Source organism: Oncorhynchus mykiss, chromosome 12 (genome assembly GCF_013265735.2).
Source record: "Oncorhynchus mykiss isolate Arlee chromosome 12, USDA_OmykA_1.1, whole genome shotgun sequence".
Classification (NCBI taxonomy): Eukaryota; Metazoa; Chordata; class Actinopteri; order Salmoniformes; family Salmonidae; genus Oncorhynchus; species Oncorhynchus mykiss.
In genome coordinates, this window is record NC_048576.1 from 71573171 (window position 1) to 71588055 (window position 14885).

The 14885-nt window shown below is 45.6% G+C and overlaps 1 protein-coding gene across 1 annotated transcript in view; it reads right to left on the bottom strand.

Annotated features, from left to right (window-relative positions):
* Positions 1-529: 529 nt before the first annotated feature.
* The window catches only part of ttyh3a (tweety family member 3a), a 56778-nt gene continuing 42422 nt past the window's right edge, over positions 530-14885 (bottom strand). The window contains exons 9-14 of the mRNA XM_021624923.2: positions 13835-13927; positions 12880-12972; positions 10799-10935; positions 8512-8688; positions 7821-7899; positions 530-4146 (exon numbers count right to left, since the gene is read on the bottom strand). Of these exons, the coding sequence (XP_021480598.1) occupies positions 3988-4146; positions 7821-7899; positions 8512-8688; positions 10799-10935; positions 12880-12972; positions 13835-13927 (738 nt within the window). The 3' untranslated portion in view covers positions 530-3987. The remainder of the gene's footprint in view (positions 4147-7820; positions 7900-8511; positions 8689-10798; positions 10936-12879; positions 12973-13834; positions 13928-14885) is intronic.

Sequence of the window (14885 nt, forward strand, 5' to 3'; positions counted from 1 at the left end):
GTCTTGGAGAGACAGCAGCTGCCTGACGTTCTGCCCTACAGGAAGGAGACAATGCTGGATGTCTGTCCTGTTTGTGACACTGGCCTCTCGCCTGCCGTCGGCCCAGTGAGGTTACACAGACAACACAGCCTTTCTCCTCCAGTCCTATAGCCTTTCAATCTGCACACTATAGAGAACAATAGCACATCCCAGAAATACACTTGAGCCATATTACTGCCTGAAACAAAGCCTGATGTGTTGAATATCAAAATACTTGTACATCCATCACCTCAGGGTACTATATAGCACAGATATATTTACTGAGACACTGTGTAGTACTGCTGCTACCTAGTGCTAGTCACAATGTCAGCCAAGTGGAGCAAACAATCTGTTATCTTTGTTCACCATTGATAGCCTACATTATTTTACAGTGGACGCCTATGTGCAGCTAAGTTAAAATCAAACTCTCGTATAAATCATGCATTTCTGTCCATTTGAAAACAGTTATGATCAACATGGTCTATTCCTTACATGTAAAGACAAGTCAGGGTTCAACAGTTAAGGTTGGTTTAATTTCAAAACACAGTTCAAGCTCAATAAAACCACAGGTTCAACATGTACAATATTTTAGTAATTGCTTTAAAATAATATGAAAACAAATGAGTAAATCTACAGGGAAATGTTATCAAAACAAAGCAATGAAAGACTAATTATATCGTATTCACATTAAAGAAACAAACATTTTCTGCCTCCTACACATCGTAATATATGCAATGAACACTAAAAAGAATCAATGGTAAATTACTTTTTTTTTTGTATGAAGCAAAAAGAGATTTCATCACAATGACAAAGGAAATGTCAACTTCACCAGCTCATTTAGCAAACATGTTTTAAAGGGATATTGTCAATTAAGGCCCGTTATCTACTTCTCCAGAGTCAGGTGAACTCGTGGATACCATTTTTATGTCTCTGCGTGCAGTTTGAAGGAAGTTGCTAACTAGCGTCAGCGCATTTGCTAGTAGATACCACACACTTCCACTCATTCAGCTATCGCTAGTTAGCATTGGCTCGCAGATCTACCTCATACTGGATGCAGAGACGGTGGTCTATTAGACCATCAGACGCTGGGGAAGTAGATAAAGGGCTTAATAGCCAAAATCCTGAAGTATCCCTTTAAAGTCTGTACATTGGTCTAGCATTACAATATTAACAAAGAGAATATGACTACTCTAAAACGGTAAAAATGCATCCTTACTATAATAAATGGTCTTTCACACAGAGAATAAAAGAACAAGACATTTTCAGTTCAAAATGTAGGGCTCATTTTCTTAATTTGGTTGCTCAGGCAACCACAGTGCTGTGAACTGTACAAACAGGCCTACGTGAGACATTTAAAAAGATCCTTGTAAAGGTAAGGTGTTGTGTTTGGTTATTGGCACAGTCTGAAGAAAGAACCACACCTCTCATATTGATTACAATGCAGAACGAAGGGGCGCCAAGAGAAGCGTCAGTAGCAACAACGTACAACAATATTTCACTCTACGTTTGAAGGGGCACCATGCTTTAGGAGTCCACAGAGAAGTAGGATGCTCTTGCTGAAAAGGTAAATAGTACAAATGAACCCGTGTCACTACAGCATTTCTTCAATTTACCCATTGTGAAACAACTCCTGCAGTTTCATTATTTCTCTCCAAAATAGTTCTTTACGCCAAAACACATCTTTGTGACAATGAAATGCTGGCGCATTAGGATGTCCAGTTCTCTTGGCTGTTGTAACATGCATAATTGTACACTAGAATACATGTATTCTACCCCTCTTTAGAAGAAATGCATACTAATTCATGTACAGCCTCCAGACACTGGATGTAACATGATGTTACAGTCTGTGACTATATCCATAGGGTTCAGCAGAGGAGAACTGTGCGAGGCGGTCAGAGATCTGTTGGGAGGACAGGAGACTGGCAAGCAAACACACCGACCACTGTACGCAGAGGAACACCAACACAAGATACCTGGCTAACAGAAGACTACTGCAAATGATCTTTTAAACGAGTCTTATAATGGTGGAGGAAAACTCCTCTTTTGTTTGGTCTCTCAGCAACCTGGAACCAGTCCTCATATCTGTCTGTTGAAAAAAAAGCTTGTGCTTCCATTAGTTTCATAAGGTTTCCTTTCCTCGTCTGAATAGTCTTCCGTTTGAGAACAAAACCTTACCATAGAAGTGTGAACATTTTGTAATGAGAATTACAGTTCTGATAACAGTGGTCTGTGGTATTGATGAGAGGACAGCGGGTCCCACCGTTCACAGCTCTTCTTCTTTAGTGAGCTTCATCCGTCTTTTCAGTTCACACCATCCAAGAGCAGACGCTGGAATCGAAACAGCAAAACTCTCCAGTTCAAAATCCATGTAGCTTCAGTCATTTTCCAGGAATAGTGGCATACTGTATCACTCCAATGAAAAACCTCCCTCTGGGGGAGGGGGGGGGGAGGGGGGGGGGGGGGGGGACAACAGCCACAAACATGCAGGTCAGGACTAATGTAAGAGTTAAGAGATCCCAGTCTTTTCCAGTCATAGACCTACTACTATAAGACATGGTGAAATAAGATAACTGGTCCCACTCACAGTCCGTTTGTACAGACAAATGCAATAACAAGCTGATGGCTACGTAGATGAGTAATCAGTAGTCTCTCAGCTTGTTAGACAGTAGTAATGATATGTCAATGTGATCTCGTCAGACACAAGGATTGAGAGACCGGACAATACAACTGATGTTAATGCCCTTTCCTCGATCCGGCGTTCTACTGGTCGTGTTGCAAGTCCTCCAGATAACAGGATTACATGAGGAACTGAGATGTTTCACTATAATGAAGAACACTCACACAGAATGCTTGAGAAACACTGGTGTTTGTCGTTCAGACATATCAGGGCCATAGTATTGTTGAGGTACATCCAACCTTTGGAGGAACCGTGCATGGATCCCAACTTGCCATGACAGAGGCCTAGTTCTGTAAAAGGGTGTGAGGGAACAGCAGTTTCTAGGCCTTTCCACAGCTCTCTGTGTAAGGCATTGCTCAACATCTCCTCCAGCAATGAGAGAGAGAGTACAGTACATAGCAACATATTGAACAAAATCACTATCAATAGTAATCAGTGCTAGATATTCCCATAACTGTCTCAGTCCTCACCAAAGCAATGGGGGTTTAGTTTCATTATCTCAGGTGTTCTCTCCTTCACAGCACCATAACCAGTGGTTTTTGCAGTGGTTAACACAGAGACCATTTGATTGTGGATATCTCCTTCATACAATATCAAATACAGGGAGACCCCAAAAGTGGCAGACAAATAAGACCAAAATATGTTGTTTGAGCAACATATCCTCATAAAGACATTATCACTCCGTTCAAGATGATATTTGGTGGACTGAGCAGAGGAGGAGGAAAAGGAGCAGAGATAGTTTATGAAGAGCTGGAGGCCAGTTGCCTCATTAGTCTGTATTGTCCCTGGGCCACGAGGATGGCCCAGCACTGAGGCGAGGCGGTGGTAGCAGGGGAACAAGGGCCACCAACTCAGTCAGTCCACTAGCAGCCCATGGAACAGATGACAGCGATCCCACGATGCTGGAAATAACCTCCCACTGGCCCTCACCCTGCACTGGCTAGCTGCTCCGCTGTGGCCCAGCTCAGACTGGCCATCTGGAAACATCATGAAAGGGCCTACGGAAAACATTGTAATGACGACAGAACTATTTACATGATGCGTCTGCCTCGCGTTCCTTTCTTTGCTCTGCCATCAAGCACACTTCAAAAGACATATTTGGCTCAGATGTTTGAAGTTGTTGCTGGGGGAGAGGGCTAGTAAGAGTGAAGAGGAAAGGAGATTGAGACTGTAGCCTGGATGAGGATGGCGATGACGTCACAGAGATGTTGAGGGGCATTGGAGAAGAAGTTCCAGAGGCTAGGTGGTTCCAGACTGGTGTGTCTGTTGGTGGGTCACGCCCTCGGTGTTGTCTAGAGCTGCGCCGCTGGGTGATGTGGTGGGCGGTGTGGAGTGTGCTGTCGTGAGTGGTGTGCAGAGTCGTGTTCTTGGTGCTGTGGAGGAACGGGGGTGGAGGTACTGGGACCCGGTCCGCTGTTGGCCAGGTACTTGGCCCTCATGCTGGAGGTGTACTGTTGAGAGAAAGAGAAAAGTAAGGCGTAACAAAACAGCATGGGATGACCCGTGTATTCACAGATAAAACATTTTCATCCAATAAAGAACTGTAAAAAATGGAAAAGTCATGAAAGGGCCTCCGGAAAACATTGTAATGAAGACCGTAGTCTTTACATCTTGCCTCTGCCTCAGGGGTGTATATTTGATATGTTCTATGTTTGAAAGTGCAGGTCTTTGCCCTGACATCAAAAAGCATGACTAATGTAACAAGCTGAGAACAACAGGTCACCTTAACAAATCAATAGAGAGGGTTTGGTTTTGAGGGCTGGAGAATGAACAAGCTCCACACATCACAACACCAACAGAGAAAACATTCAGGGTCCCCCATTCTGACGCTGCAAAACAAATGCATGTGGGATACAGCACTGGGATTTTGCCTTGGGGGAATGTCACCCTGGGAGTCATTTGGCCAGCCTATTGTGAACACCTAGGATCAGCAGTATGTTCCCAATATCTCAGATTCCCCTACCCTCAGATATGGCTCTGAACAGTCTGTGTGTGAGATCAGAAATGTAACTGCCTGGTGCATAAAATCAAGCTTCAGTCTGCATTTTGGTTGGAAATGGAAAGAATGAACTGCATGCTCAGTCTGTGATGTAAACCTGAAATATAGATCATTTTGTCCCTTAACTGCTTTACCTGTATACCATTTGGAATTCAACCACAGAGATAGTCTGTAGTGAAGCCTATCTCTATCTGCAGTATCTACAGTATCTACCTACAGTATCTACAGTATCTACCTACAGTAACTACAGTATCTACCTACAGTAACTACAGTATCTACCTACAGTAACTACAGTATCTACCAATAGTATCTACCTGCAGTAACTACAGTATCTACCTACATTATTTAACTACAGTATCTACCTACAGTATCTACAGTATCTCCCTATAGTATCTACAGTATCTACCTACAGTATCTACCTACAGTAACTACAGTATCTACCAATAGTATCTACCTGCAGTATCTACAGTATCTACATACAGTATCTACCTACAGTATCTACCTACAGTAACTACAGTATCTACCTACAGTAACTACCTACAGTATCTACAGTATCTCCCTATAGTATCTACAGTATCTAACTACAGTATCTACCTACAGTATCTACAGTATCTAACTACAGTATCTACCTACAGTATGTACAGTATCTACCTACAGTATCTGCCTATAGTATCTACAGTGCTTGCAGTATCTGCCCGCGGTATCTGCTTGCGGTATCTGCCCGCGGTATCTGCTTGCGGTATCTGCCCCCGGTATCTGCTTGCGGTATCTGCCCCCGGTATCTGCTTGCGGTATCTGCCCGCGGTATCTGCTTGCGGTATCTGCCCGCGGTATCTACTTGCGGTTTCTGCCCGCGGTATCTACTTGCGGTATCTGCCCGCGGTATCTGCCCGCGGTATCTGCCCGCGGTATCTACTTGCGGTATCTGCCCGCGGTATCTACTTGCGGTATCTGCCCGCGGTATCTACCCGCGGTATCTACTTGCGGTATCTGCCCGCGGTATCTACTTGCGGTATCTGCCCGCGGTATCTACTTGCGGTATCTGCCCGCGGTATCTACTTGCGGTATCTGCCCGCGGTATCTACTTGCGGTATCTGCCCGCAGTATCTACTTGCGGTATCTGCCCGCAGTATCTACTTGCGGTATCTGCCCGCAGTATCTATCTATAGTACCTACAGTATCTATAGTACCTATAGTATCTATTTATAGTTCTATCTGCAGTATCAACAGTATTTACCTATAGTTTGTTTTAATGACTCCAACCTAAGTGTATGTAAAATTCCGACTTCAACTGTAGATACGATCGATAGATACAGTATATATTTATCTATCGTATCTACCGTATCTATTGTATCCATCTACTGTATCCATCTATCGTATCTACCGACCGTATCCATTGCATCTACCATATCAACAATATATATCCATCCATCCATTTATCCAGTGTATATATAGTATGTATCTACATGGGAAAGTAAGGGCTTATCATACTGTACTTAGACATAATAAACCACACTAGAATTGGGTTGTCACATCGGTGTACATTACAATGTATTTATTGCAAAGGAAGGAGCAGACACAAAACCAGGTGCACTTGCAGTACACACTCTGTGAAAGGATGTGACAGGTTTACAGAACAAACAGGACTTATTCCACTTGCCTATAACTCCTATATAATATACATGCCATTTAGTTTTTATCCAAAGTGACTTGCAGTCATGTGTGCACCCAGGATCATCAGCGTTGCCAGAGCCATGCTCGGCCAACTGGATAGAACCAGACGTTATATCCTGCACACGGTTGTACTGAAAAGTGGCCTTGCCAGATCAACGTGACTTTCAATGGGAGTCTCTTAGACTTAGAGGTAAAGTGAAGTGGAGATCATCCCACTCCACACTCAGGAGCCATTTGACCCTTTATAGTGTACATCTATGAGCTCTGAAGGCCAGGAGAGAGACGGAGACATAGGTGGAACAACCTGACAGTAGCAGAAAGATGTTCTGGCTCACAGAATAAGTCAAGACTTCCAAAATGAACCAGTACAAGTCCTGGACCAGGGGAATCTCCTGGCAACAAAATTGATAAAGTTGTTCTCTTCTACAGTAATTAACTTGTTCATTTTTCAAAACCGTCAAACCCTAAAAAAGTCCACTCAGATGTCATTCAGTGTCCACTCCTTTCCAGACCCTCCCTGGTTCCGGTGGAAAGTGGAATGCAACAGTCTGAAGGGCTCGGCAGACTGCAACGCAGTTACGTGAATGTCCTTTTCTGTTGGATGTAGGCTTAAATGTTCCTGAAAGAAAGGCCATGGTGGGCCTGAAGACAGGACAAGAACGTGATGTGTACCACCTAAAACAGCTGCAGTACTGGGGGATAGGAAGGCATGCTGCCCAAGGCCACAGTCAGGGGACACGCGTTAGGTGAGGGGTCACACTAGCAAGACACAGGAGGGCAGTGGGGTGGCAGGTAACTCTGGATAAGGCGTGGGTGGTTGGGGTGGGAGACTTGGTTTGGAGGGGAACACAGGCCAGTAAGTGAAGGTGAGGGGGGGGCATTGTCTGTACCTGTTAGCATAGCGGAGGAGGTTACCAAAACGATCTCTCACTCGCCGAGGGCTTTAACTGCCAGCTGTTGCGGCTGTAACTGTCCATGTCGGCAGTCAAATACAACTGTGTGGGTTTGCAGGAAAGAAAACAACAGCGACAAGACAGTATAGAGAAGATACACAGCGCAGAGTCTAGGCCCAAGCAGACACACGGACACCAAGGAGGGGCTCAGCCTCCAGGACAGGAGGGCGACCGGCCAGGGACCACTGACGGAGGGATTCAGGTTGACTTACAACACACAACCTGTGAAGACTGGTAGCTAGGATCGTCATGTTGACTCTAGCCCTTACTGTGAGCCAAACTCACTTGAATATGTCAAAATAAGAGGCAAAAACAATGCACTTACTACACTGAGACATCATTTCCAAAACCAGACCCCGTTGGCAGACTGTTTACTTTAAAAAAAGATCTTTCATTATCATCATCATCATTATCGTGTCCTACACAACGGCTGCCAAATGACCCAGTCAGTGGAGGTGTTCTGCCAATCAGTGTATAACGTAGACATTGGGACACTTACCGAGGGAGGAGGGGACTCTCTCTCTATCAGTGGGGTGTTCTCACACCGCGGGTTCTGGAAGGCATTGGCATTCTGGGTCCTGTGTAACAGAACAAACACACACTCCAAGATTAAACACAGGCGGAGATTGAACTACAGCTGCAGAACCTGCGCGCACACACACACGCACAGAAACAGGTGCAAACACGTACATGACTTACTGACCCTCAAAATATACTTTCCATGCCACAGAAGCACGTACACCCACATATACAAATAGTTCATGATACCATTTACACCCCTACAGGCACCACAGACACAGAATCCCACAGTACATCCCAGGCTGTACTGTGCTGTACAATCCACCAAAACCAGAAGTACCAACAAATCCCCTCCCCCAGCCCCCGTCCTAAGAGGTCCATTCATAAGGCTGTTGGCCTTGGGTTTCAAAGGGCCACAGCTGGAGAGCAACAGCTGCATCGCTCGTGGCCGCCAGAATGTGACCCTCTATGGGAGAGCAGAGCACCGCTCCTATCGTTCTCTGTGCTAGCACAGCCCTGGGTCACATGATATCTCACATTCCTCAATCCTCACCAGCACAGCCTGCTTTGAACCTTTCAACACTGAGAAAGTGGAGGGGAAGTGCACCCACTGTTCCCCAGTGATTCTCTTTGAGACGAGTGTTCCACGGGACTGGTGTTACTGTACTCACATGTACTCTGTGACGGGGGCGTTGCTGACGGTGTGGGCTGCAGCAGGGATGCTGGTCTCGCTGCCGTAGCTGCTGCCACAGCTGTACAGGCTGGGCATGTGGACGCGGTACAGGTTGTCATGGTTCTGCAGTCTGCCTCCGTGGGCCATGGACTCCTCCTCGCTGTCCGCCTCGTTCCTATAGAGACAGAGAAATAGAGAGAGACACTGCTGAGTCACAGGTCCACCAGGACACATACGACCAGGGTTGGAGTCAATTCCGTTTCAATTCAGGAAGAAAACAGAAATTACAATTCGACTTCCACACTTTCTCATAGAAAATCATTGAGGAAAAGGCAACAGAAAACATGTCATACCCTAAGAAGGATGCAGCGCCCCCTGCTTGGACCAAATCAGATATTACATGTGACTAACACATATCAGTTAATTACTATAGCTCCTGCCTTGGGCAAATCAGTGTCATTTTGTAAATGTCGGATCTCTATGGAAAGACGCACCATTCACCCAAGTTTAGTCAAAATCGGGCCAGCGTTATCTGAGGTATTGCGTGTGACAAACGTACAAGGACACATCCACAGTCCCATTCTCAATTTCATCATGGGGGACAAAAATTGGAATGACAGTTATTTCCAAACTGAAATGGAATTGACTACAACCCTGCAGAGTGACAAAACGGCCACAAGAGGGAGCCCCTCTCCCACTGATCGGGAGAGCAGCAGCGGCACAATAACAGGCACATTCACAGTCACGTTTTGCATTCATCCACAGCCACGTTTCTATTCAATTCACTTCACTGCCCAAGGGGAGGCGAAAGAAGTCTTCTCTTTGAAAAAGGGATAGCAGCAAATCCCCACTGAGCTTAAGGAATAAAATCACGCTCCACTAAGATAGAAATGTATTCAGTTTCCACACGAATATTACAGATTGATCTGCTACAATACAGATTGGTTCACTTCGCCATTTCTGTTCAAACATGAGCTGTGATCGTGACTACCGCACGGGCACCACTGAAAGCCCACATTGTCACACTTTCAAAAAAACGAAAGACATTTCCCCCTGTAGCACAACGGTCAGGGTATAAAACATGGACAACAAAAGAAGACAAAAACAGCCGTTGTGGCGCTGCAGTGAATAGCACTGATGATGATGACATGGTCATGGTGACTTGTCTCCCTCTAGTGTTCAACACACCACCCACAGCGTTCTCCTCCACACAGCTAATTAATGACATCATCCCATTCAGGGCAGCACGCATTCACCCATACAGAACATTACGAAGACAGAGTATGTACTGGGGGGGGGGGGGGGGGGGGGGGCGTAACTAATTTCCAACATTGCCGTGTTCATATATAAAACATATCAATGGGATGGCTTATGGCATTAAAAGCAGTAAAGCTTAATGTTGGGTTATTAAGAACTACATGCATCATTACAACAATGAGCTATTACTCAAACAACTATATGTCATTTAGAAGATGCATTCATTCCTATAAAAAAAAAAAAAACTTTGCTGTGTAACAGGAACAGCGAGCTGAGATAAAACTGCAGAACATAACATATCCACCAGTCTCCTCAGAACTCTGCTAATTACATAGTGGAGTTAAACTGGAGGCGTGGCTTGGGACAGCTAACTCTCATCTCTCTTACAAGGCATTATGATTCATCCTATCCATCTGCTGCTGATAGGGGCACCCAGCGGAGGGAAATCAGATGGATTTCATAAAGTACAACGTCAACCTCCAAAATTACACCACTCCATGCAATGGTTGCAATAGATTTAGGCAAAGCTTTGCACGATTAGGGAGAGGGGGATAACAGGAAGTGATATTTGGGGAAGCAGCTGGGCCCTCCTGGCCAGGTCCCATGGAACACGCTGCCAGTGTTCTACACACTAGCAACGGAAGACTAAAATCAGCTAACACATTTAGTCAGGGGTTTAGAAACTCTTCAGGAAAAAAATTTATTAAATTCTATAATAGTATTGTCTCTGTCTGTCTACAGGCAAATCATTATCATTTGAGTCATTTCCGTGTAATGTAAAATGGGCCTCCGAGGCTACAGTCCACGATTCAGGCAAAAGCTCTATTAACTAATGTATGAGTTCTATTGGAAGCAATTCTAAATGGTTTCTCAAACCCTGAAATACCTAAAACATTGTTAATTTTCTGAACCATTTTGCTCATAGACATGGAGCACTAACATAGAAACAGAAATAGCATTGAGGTCCAATTGGAGGGACTGTATGTGGTACTGGAGGATAGTAGTGTGTATGGGAGAAGGGTTCTGACCTCTTGTTGTTCCAGGTGTGAGGTAGGCTGCAGACGATGGAGCTGAACATGAGAGCCGTGACGAAGGAGAAGAACACCAGGTAGATCAGGCCCTCCAGTCCATCATAACACAACCCTGTTATACCCTGGACATAGTCCTGGAACACAACACAGTTAATAACACAACCCTGTTATACCCTGGACATAGTCCTGGAACACAACACAGTTAATAACACAACCCTGTTATACCCTGGACATAGTCCTGGAACACAACACAGTTAATAACACAACCCTGTTATACCCTGGACATAGTCCTGGAACACAACACAGTTAATGACATTAGATCATTAGTAGATGTCATCCATCCATCCATCCATCCATCCATGTACAGTAGGCCTGTACGACAGGACATTGATGCAATTGTGCAAGAGCAAATGTGAAGTTTTGCAATGCCTGGACACAATACCACTAACATGGTCACAGATCTGTCTGCACATAGTATACTCCACTGTCTAGTAGGGCGTTACTTAGGTGCCAATACGATATGTATTGGGAACCTCACAATTGTAATCTGTACTGCGATTCGATACTGTGACTTTATTGCGAGGCGATCATTCAAAAACATTGCTGCTGCAGAGGGACAAGACAGAGCCATGAGAAAACAAGTTAGCAGTCATGGAAATAGAAGTGCTGAAAACAAATAGTGGAGTTTTGGTGCAGGTACAGACAACTAGCGCACAGATAATACTGCGATACTGTCAAAACTATGCGCTATCTTTTCAAAAATAATACCCCGATATGTAACTGCATGGATCTTTCCTCCCATCACCACTGTCTGGTTCGTTGCCATGTCATATACATGTATCTATGACAACTAGTGCACAGGATAGAGGTTCACATCACGTCATAGAGACACAACTAACCTACCAAACAGATGCTACATTTTGCCTGCCTGCTACACAGGGTTACTGTACACAGCGCCCTATCTGACACACATACTGGGGGGAGGGAGGTTAGACATGACTATTTAATGATACATGGCGTGGAGGAGTGAGAAAGCAGGCCAAGACGGTGCTGCTTCAGAGCCAAGCAAAGTACAGTCATTATCGAGAGGAAGTAGCTCGACGACATGCGCAATACCCGGGAGTGCTATTCAACATGACCAAAGCAGAGTAAGTTGGGAATAATATTGTCCAGCTTTTAAAGAAAACATTTCATGACGACCGCTTCTGCTTCCTGCATTTGCACTGAGAGACGTCTTGGTTGTTCCCTCTAGGTACAGCATGTTTACATGTGATGTAGTGGCAGGCACGTTACCCCATCCTCCTGGGTCACGCTCAGCACAATGTTCAGAAAGAAATATACGATGCAGAACAAACATCCCTCTCTGTAGAAGAACAAACCACGTCAGCTCTATTCACGTCATGACATTCTATCTGCTACTGAAAGTGGCCCTGGTTTCGGCTGAATGTGAGCTCCTGGGCTACTGCTTGATTGGCTCAGGTTCTCCTGCCCTCCGCTGTGAGGGCTGTGAGTGGTGGGGATGAGAGTGGGAGTGACAGTAGGAACAGTGAGACCCAGGCAGGGTTCTGACAGTGTGACAGTGGGCACCGGCCACATAGGGGTTAACAGAGGAGGACGTGAAGAGCAGTCAGGTAGGGCTGCTACTACAGATCAGAGAGATATGCAGCTCAGCCCAGGGCGGCGGATGCACTGCAGGCAGAGAGGAGCAGGTCTGAATACAGGGTTGAACCAAGAGCAGTGGAGCAGAGTTGCGCTCAGCTAAGCGGAGCACAGACGCACGTGCACAGGAGTGTGAACTGTGAACATGGTCCTCTCCATCACACAGGCAGAGGGAAAGCCAATTGCGGGTCACACAACGACTCACTGGACCGTTTAGACACAGCTTGCAAACACATCTGCCAACATCATCGGACTGGACATGCACCGAATGTACCGTACATACTAACAACCACATCCCAGAGAGGGATACGTACACATGTAGACCGTGACCACGCAACACAGAGACCATACGACATCCCCTGTGGAGTAAGGATGTTAGCCATGGTCCCCCTGGTGTCCCAGGCAGGAAGGCAGCTCACCATGTGAAGGCTTCGGCAGTCCACCAGGGCAGTGAGCTGATGCAGGCCGATCTCTGTGGTGTTCAGCACCCCCTGGATCTGTTCTAGATTCCCCTGCAAGACACAAACACACAAACACTTTAAAAACAGGGCCAGGTCTACATTTAACACAGCAAATTAGGCCAGACCACTGTCTCAGTGAGCGTGTGTGTGTGTGTGAGAGAGATACTGGCAGTACTTAATTTTTCGTGTCCTACTTACACTAGTAAAGAAGATTGGTATGACGTCAACAAAAGTAGAGAGTCGGGCGAAACTTTGAGAAAACTCCCAAACCAGAACAGAGTCAGCAACCCTGACGCCTCGTGCAGACAGACTCCAGGATTTTAATGGTGCACACCACATTCCATTGAAATGAAGGTACTTCCTCCCAAACCTCAAATTTAGGCTATACCGCCGTCTGTCTGCACGCCCGGATTCTCCTATGGGCTGTAACGGCCGGCAGAGAACAGCGTCTGTCCAGAGGTCTATTTTAAATGACTAATTGTGACATGAGGGCTGATGAGTGTTGATGGAGTTCTACATCTCTGGTAGCCCAACAGAACGTGAAATGTTCCCGTGAACTCAGCATTTTCTCTCTTCACTGTCCCACTGAAGTATGCTCTGTGCACACAGTGGAAAGAGAAGCGCTGGACAATACAACACAGGGCTGTACAGAGGTCAGTGAAAGTAACAGGAGCATAACGCAAAGGTGACGTGGCAGCAGACTTTTGTGGCCAGGTGCACTCGTCTCCTCTCTCTCTGCCTCTTGGTCCACTGGTTCCATTCAGTGGACCGTGCAACCCGTAGAATTGCTACAATAGTACAGCCGGTGTGTCCAGACCAGGGGGAAGGCAGGGTGTGTTTAGCATCAGTACTCTGGCAGGTGGCGTTCACAGCAGGAAGTAAAGTGACGGATGTCAGGAGTCAGGACGCTCACCTTAGTTTGGGGGTACTCTCTGGTGGCCGAGCGGAGCAGCTCAGACACGTCGTCCTGCATCTCCACTAAGGCTTTGTGGCTCCCGGACAACTTCTACAACACAAGAGGGGAAACACGACCGCCTGTATCAGACATGGCACTGAGTACTGCGCTACTTGTTCAATGTCTTCGTGACAAACCTCCTGACCCTAACACAGAATATATATATATATATATTTTTTAAACCATGCTAGCGAACTCTAGTCCTTTCTGATGGTCAAATATGTCCCTTTACACTCAACCCAATGTCGGCACATTGACACCTGGTACCTGTGAGATATATTACATATATATCAACCCTTTTTCTTAACAGATGTTGCTGTGATAGCTAGCCTGGGCTTGTGCTGTACTGAGAAGAGGGGGAACAAATACTACAGTCCATTAAAAGCACGTCACGGATAGGGTGTTATGGTAGGGTCTTCAAATCACATTAATACACTGGCAATGGCCTTAGTGGTCGTTTCACAGTTCTACATTTACACCTCCGGGGAAAAGCTGACATTTGGCCTAAAAGATGAAAGGCACAGGGAGTGTGCACTCTGTTCTGTCTTAACCAGCAAGACCACTCCTCTCTAGGTGGACTGGTACAGAGTGTACGTCACAATGTGCTTTTTGTGACCCAAAAACAGTCTCGCAGCCTTGACCCGTATTCTTTGAACAAAAAGCTTTTCTGGGAGATATGTTTTGTCAGTAAACATCTACTGTACATCAATGTTTTGCGACACCTTAATTAGTCAATTAAAAGCTACAAAGTCTAAGTGAAAAGACGATATTGTCCCTCTGAAGTAGCTGTGGTTGACTAGTCTTACTCCTCTTAATAAGACTCAGGTTCTTGCCAACAGGCAGAACGTGTTCTAACGACGTCATTTCCACCAACTTCACCCGCTGGGTTAAAGCTGCTGCTTTTAAGGCCGAGGCGTTGGTGTGAAATGTTCATCTGAGACGGAAGCCCACAGATGAATCTATAAAGGCCGCATATGTTCATCATCATCGCTGTTCAGCCTCAACAGAT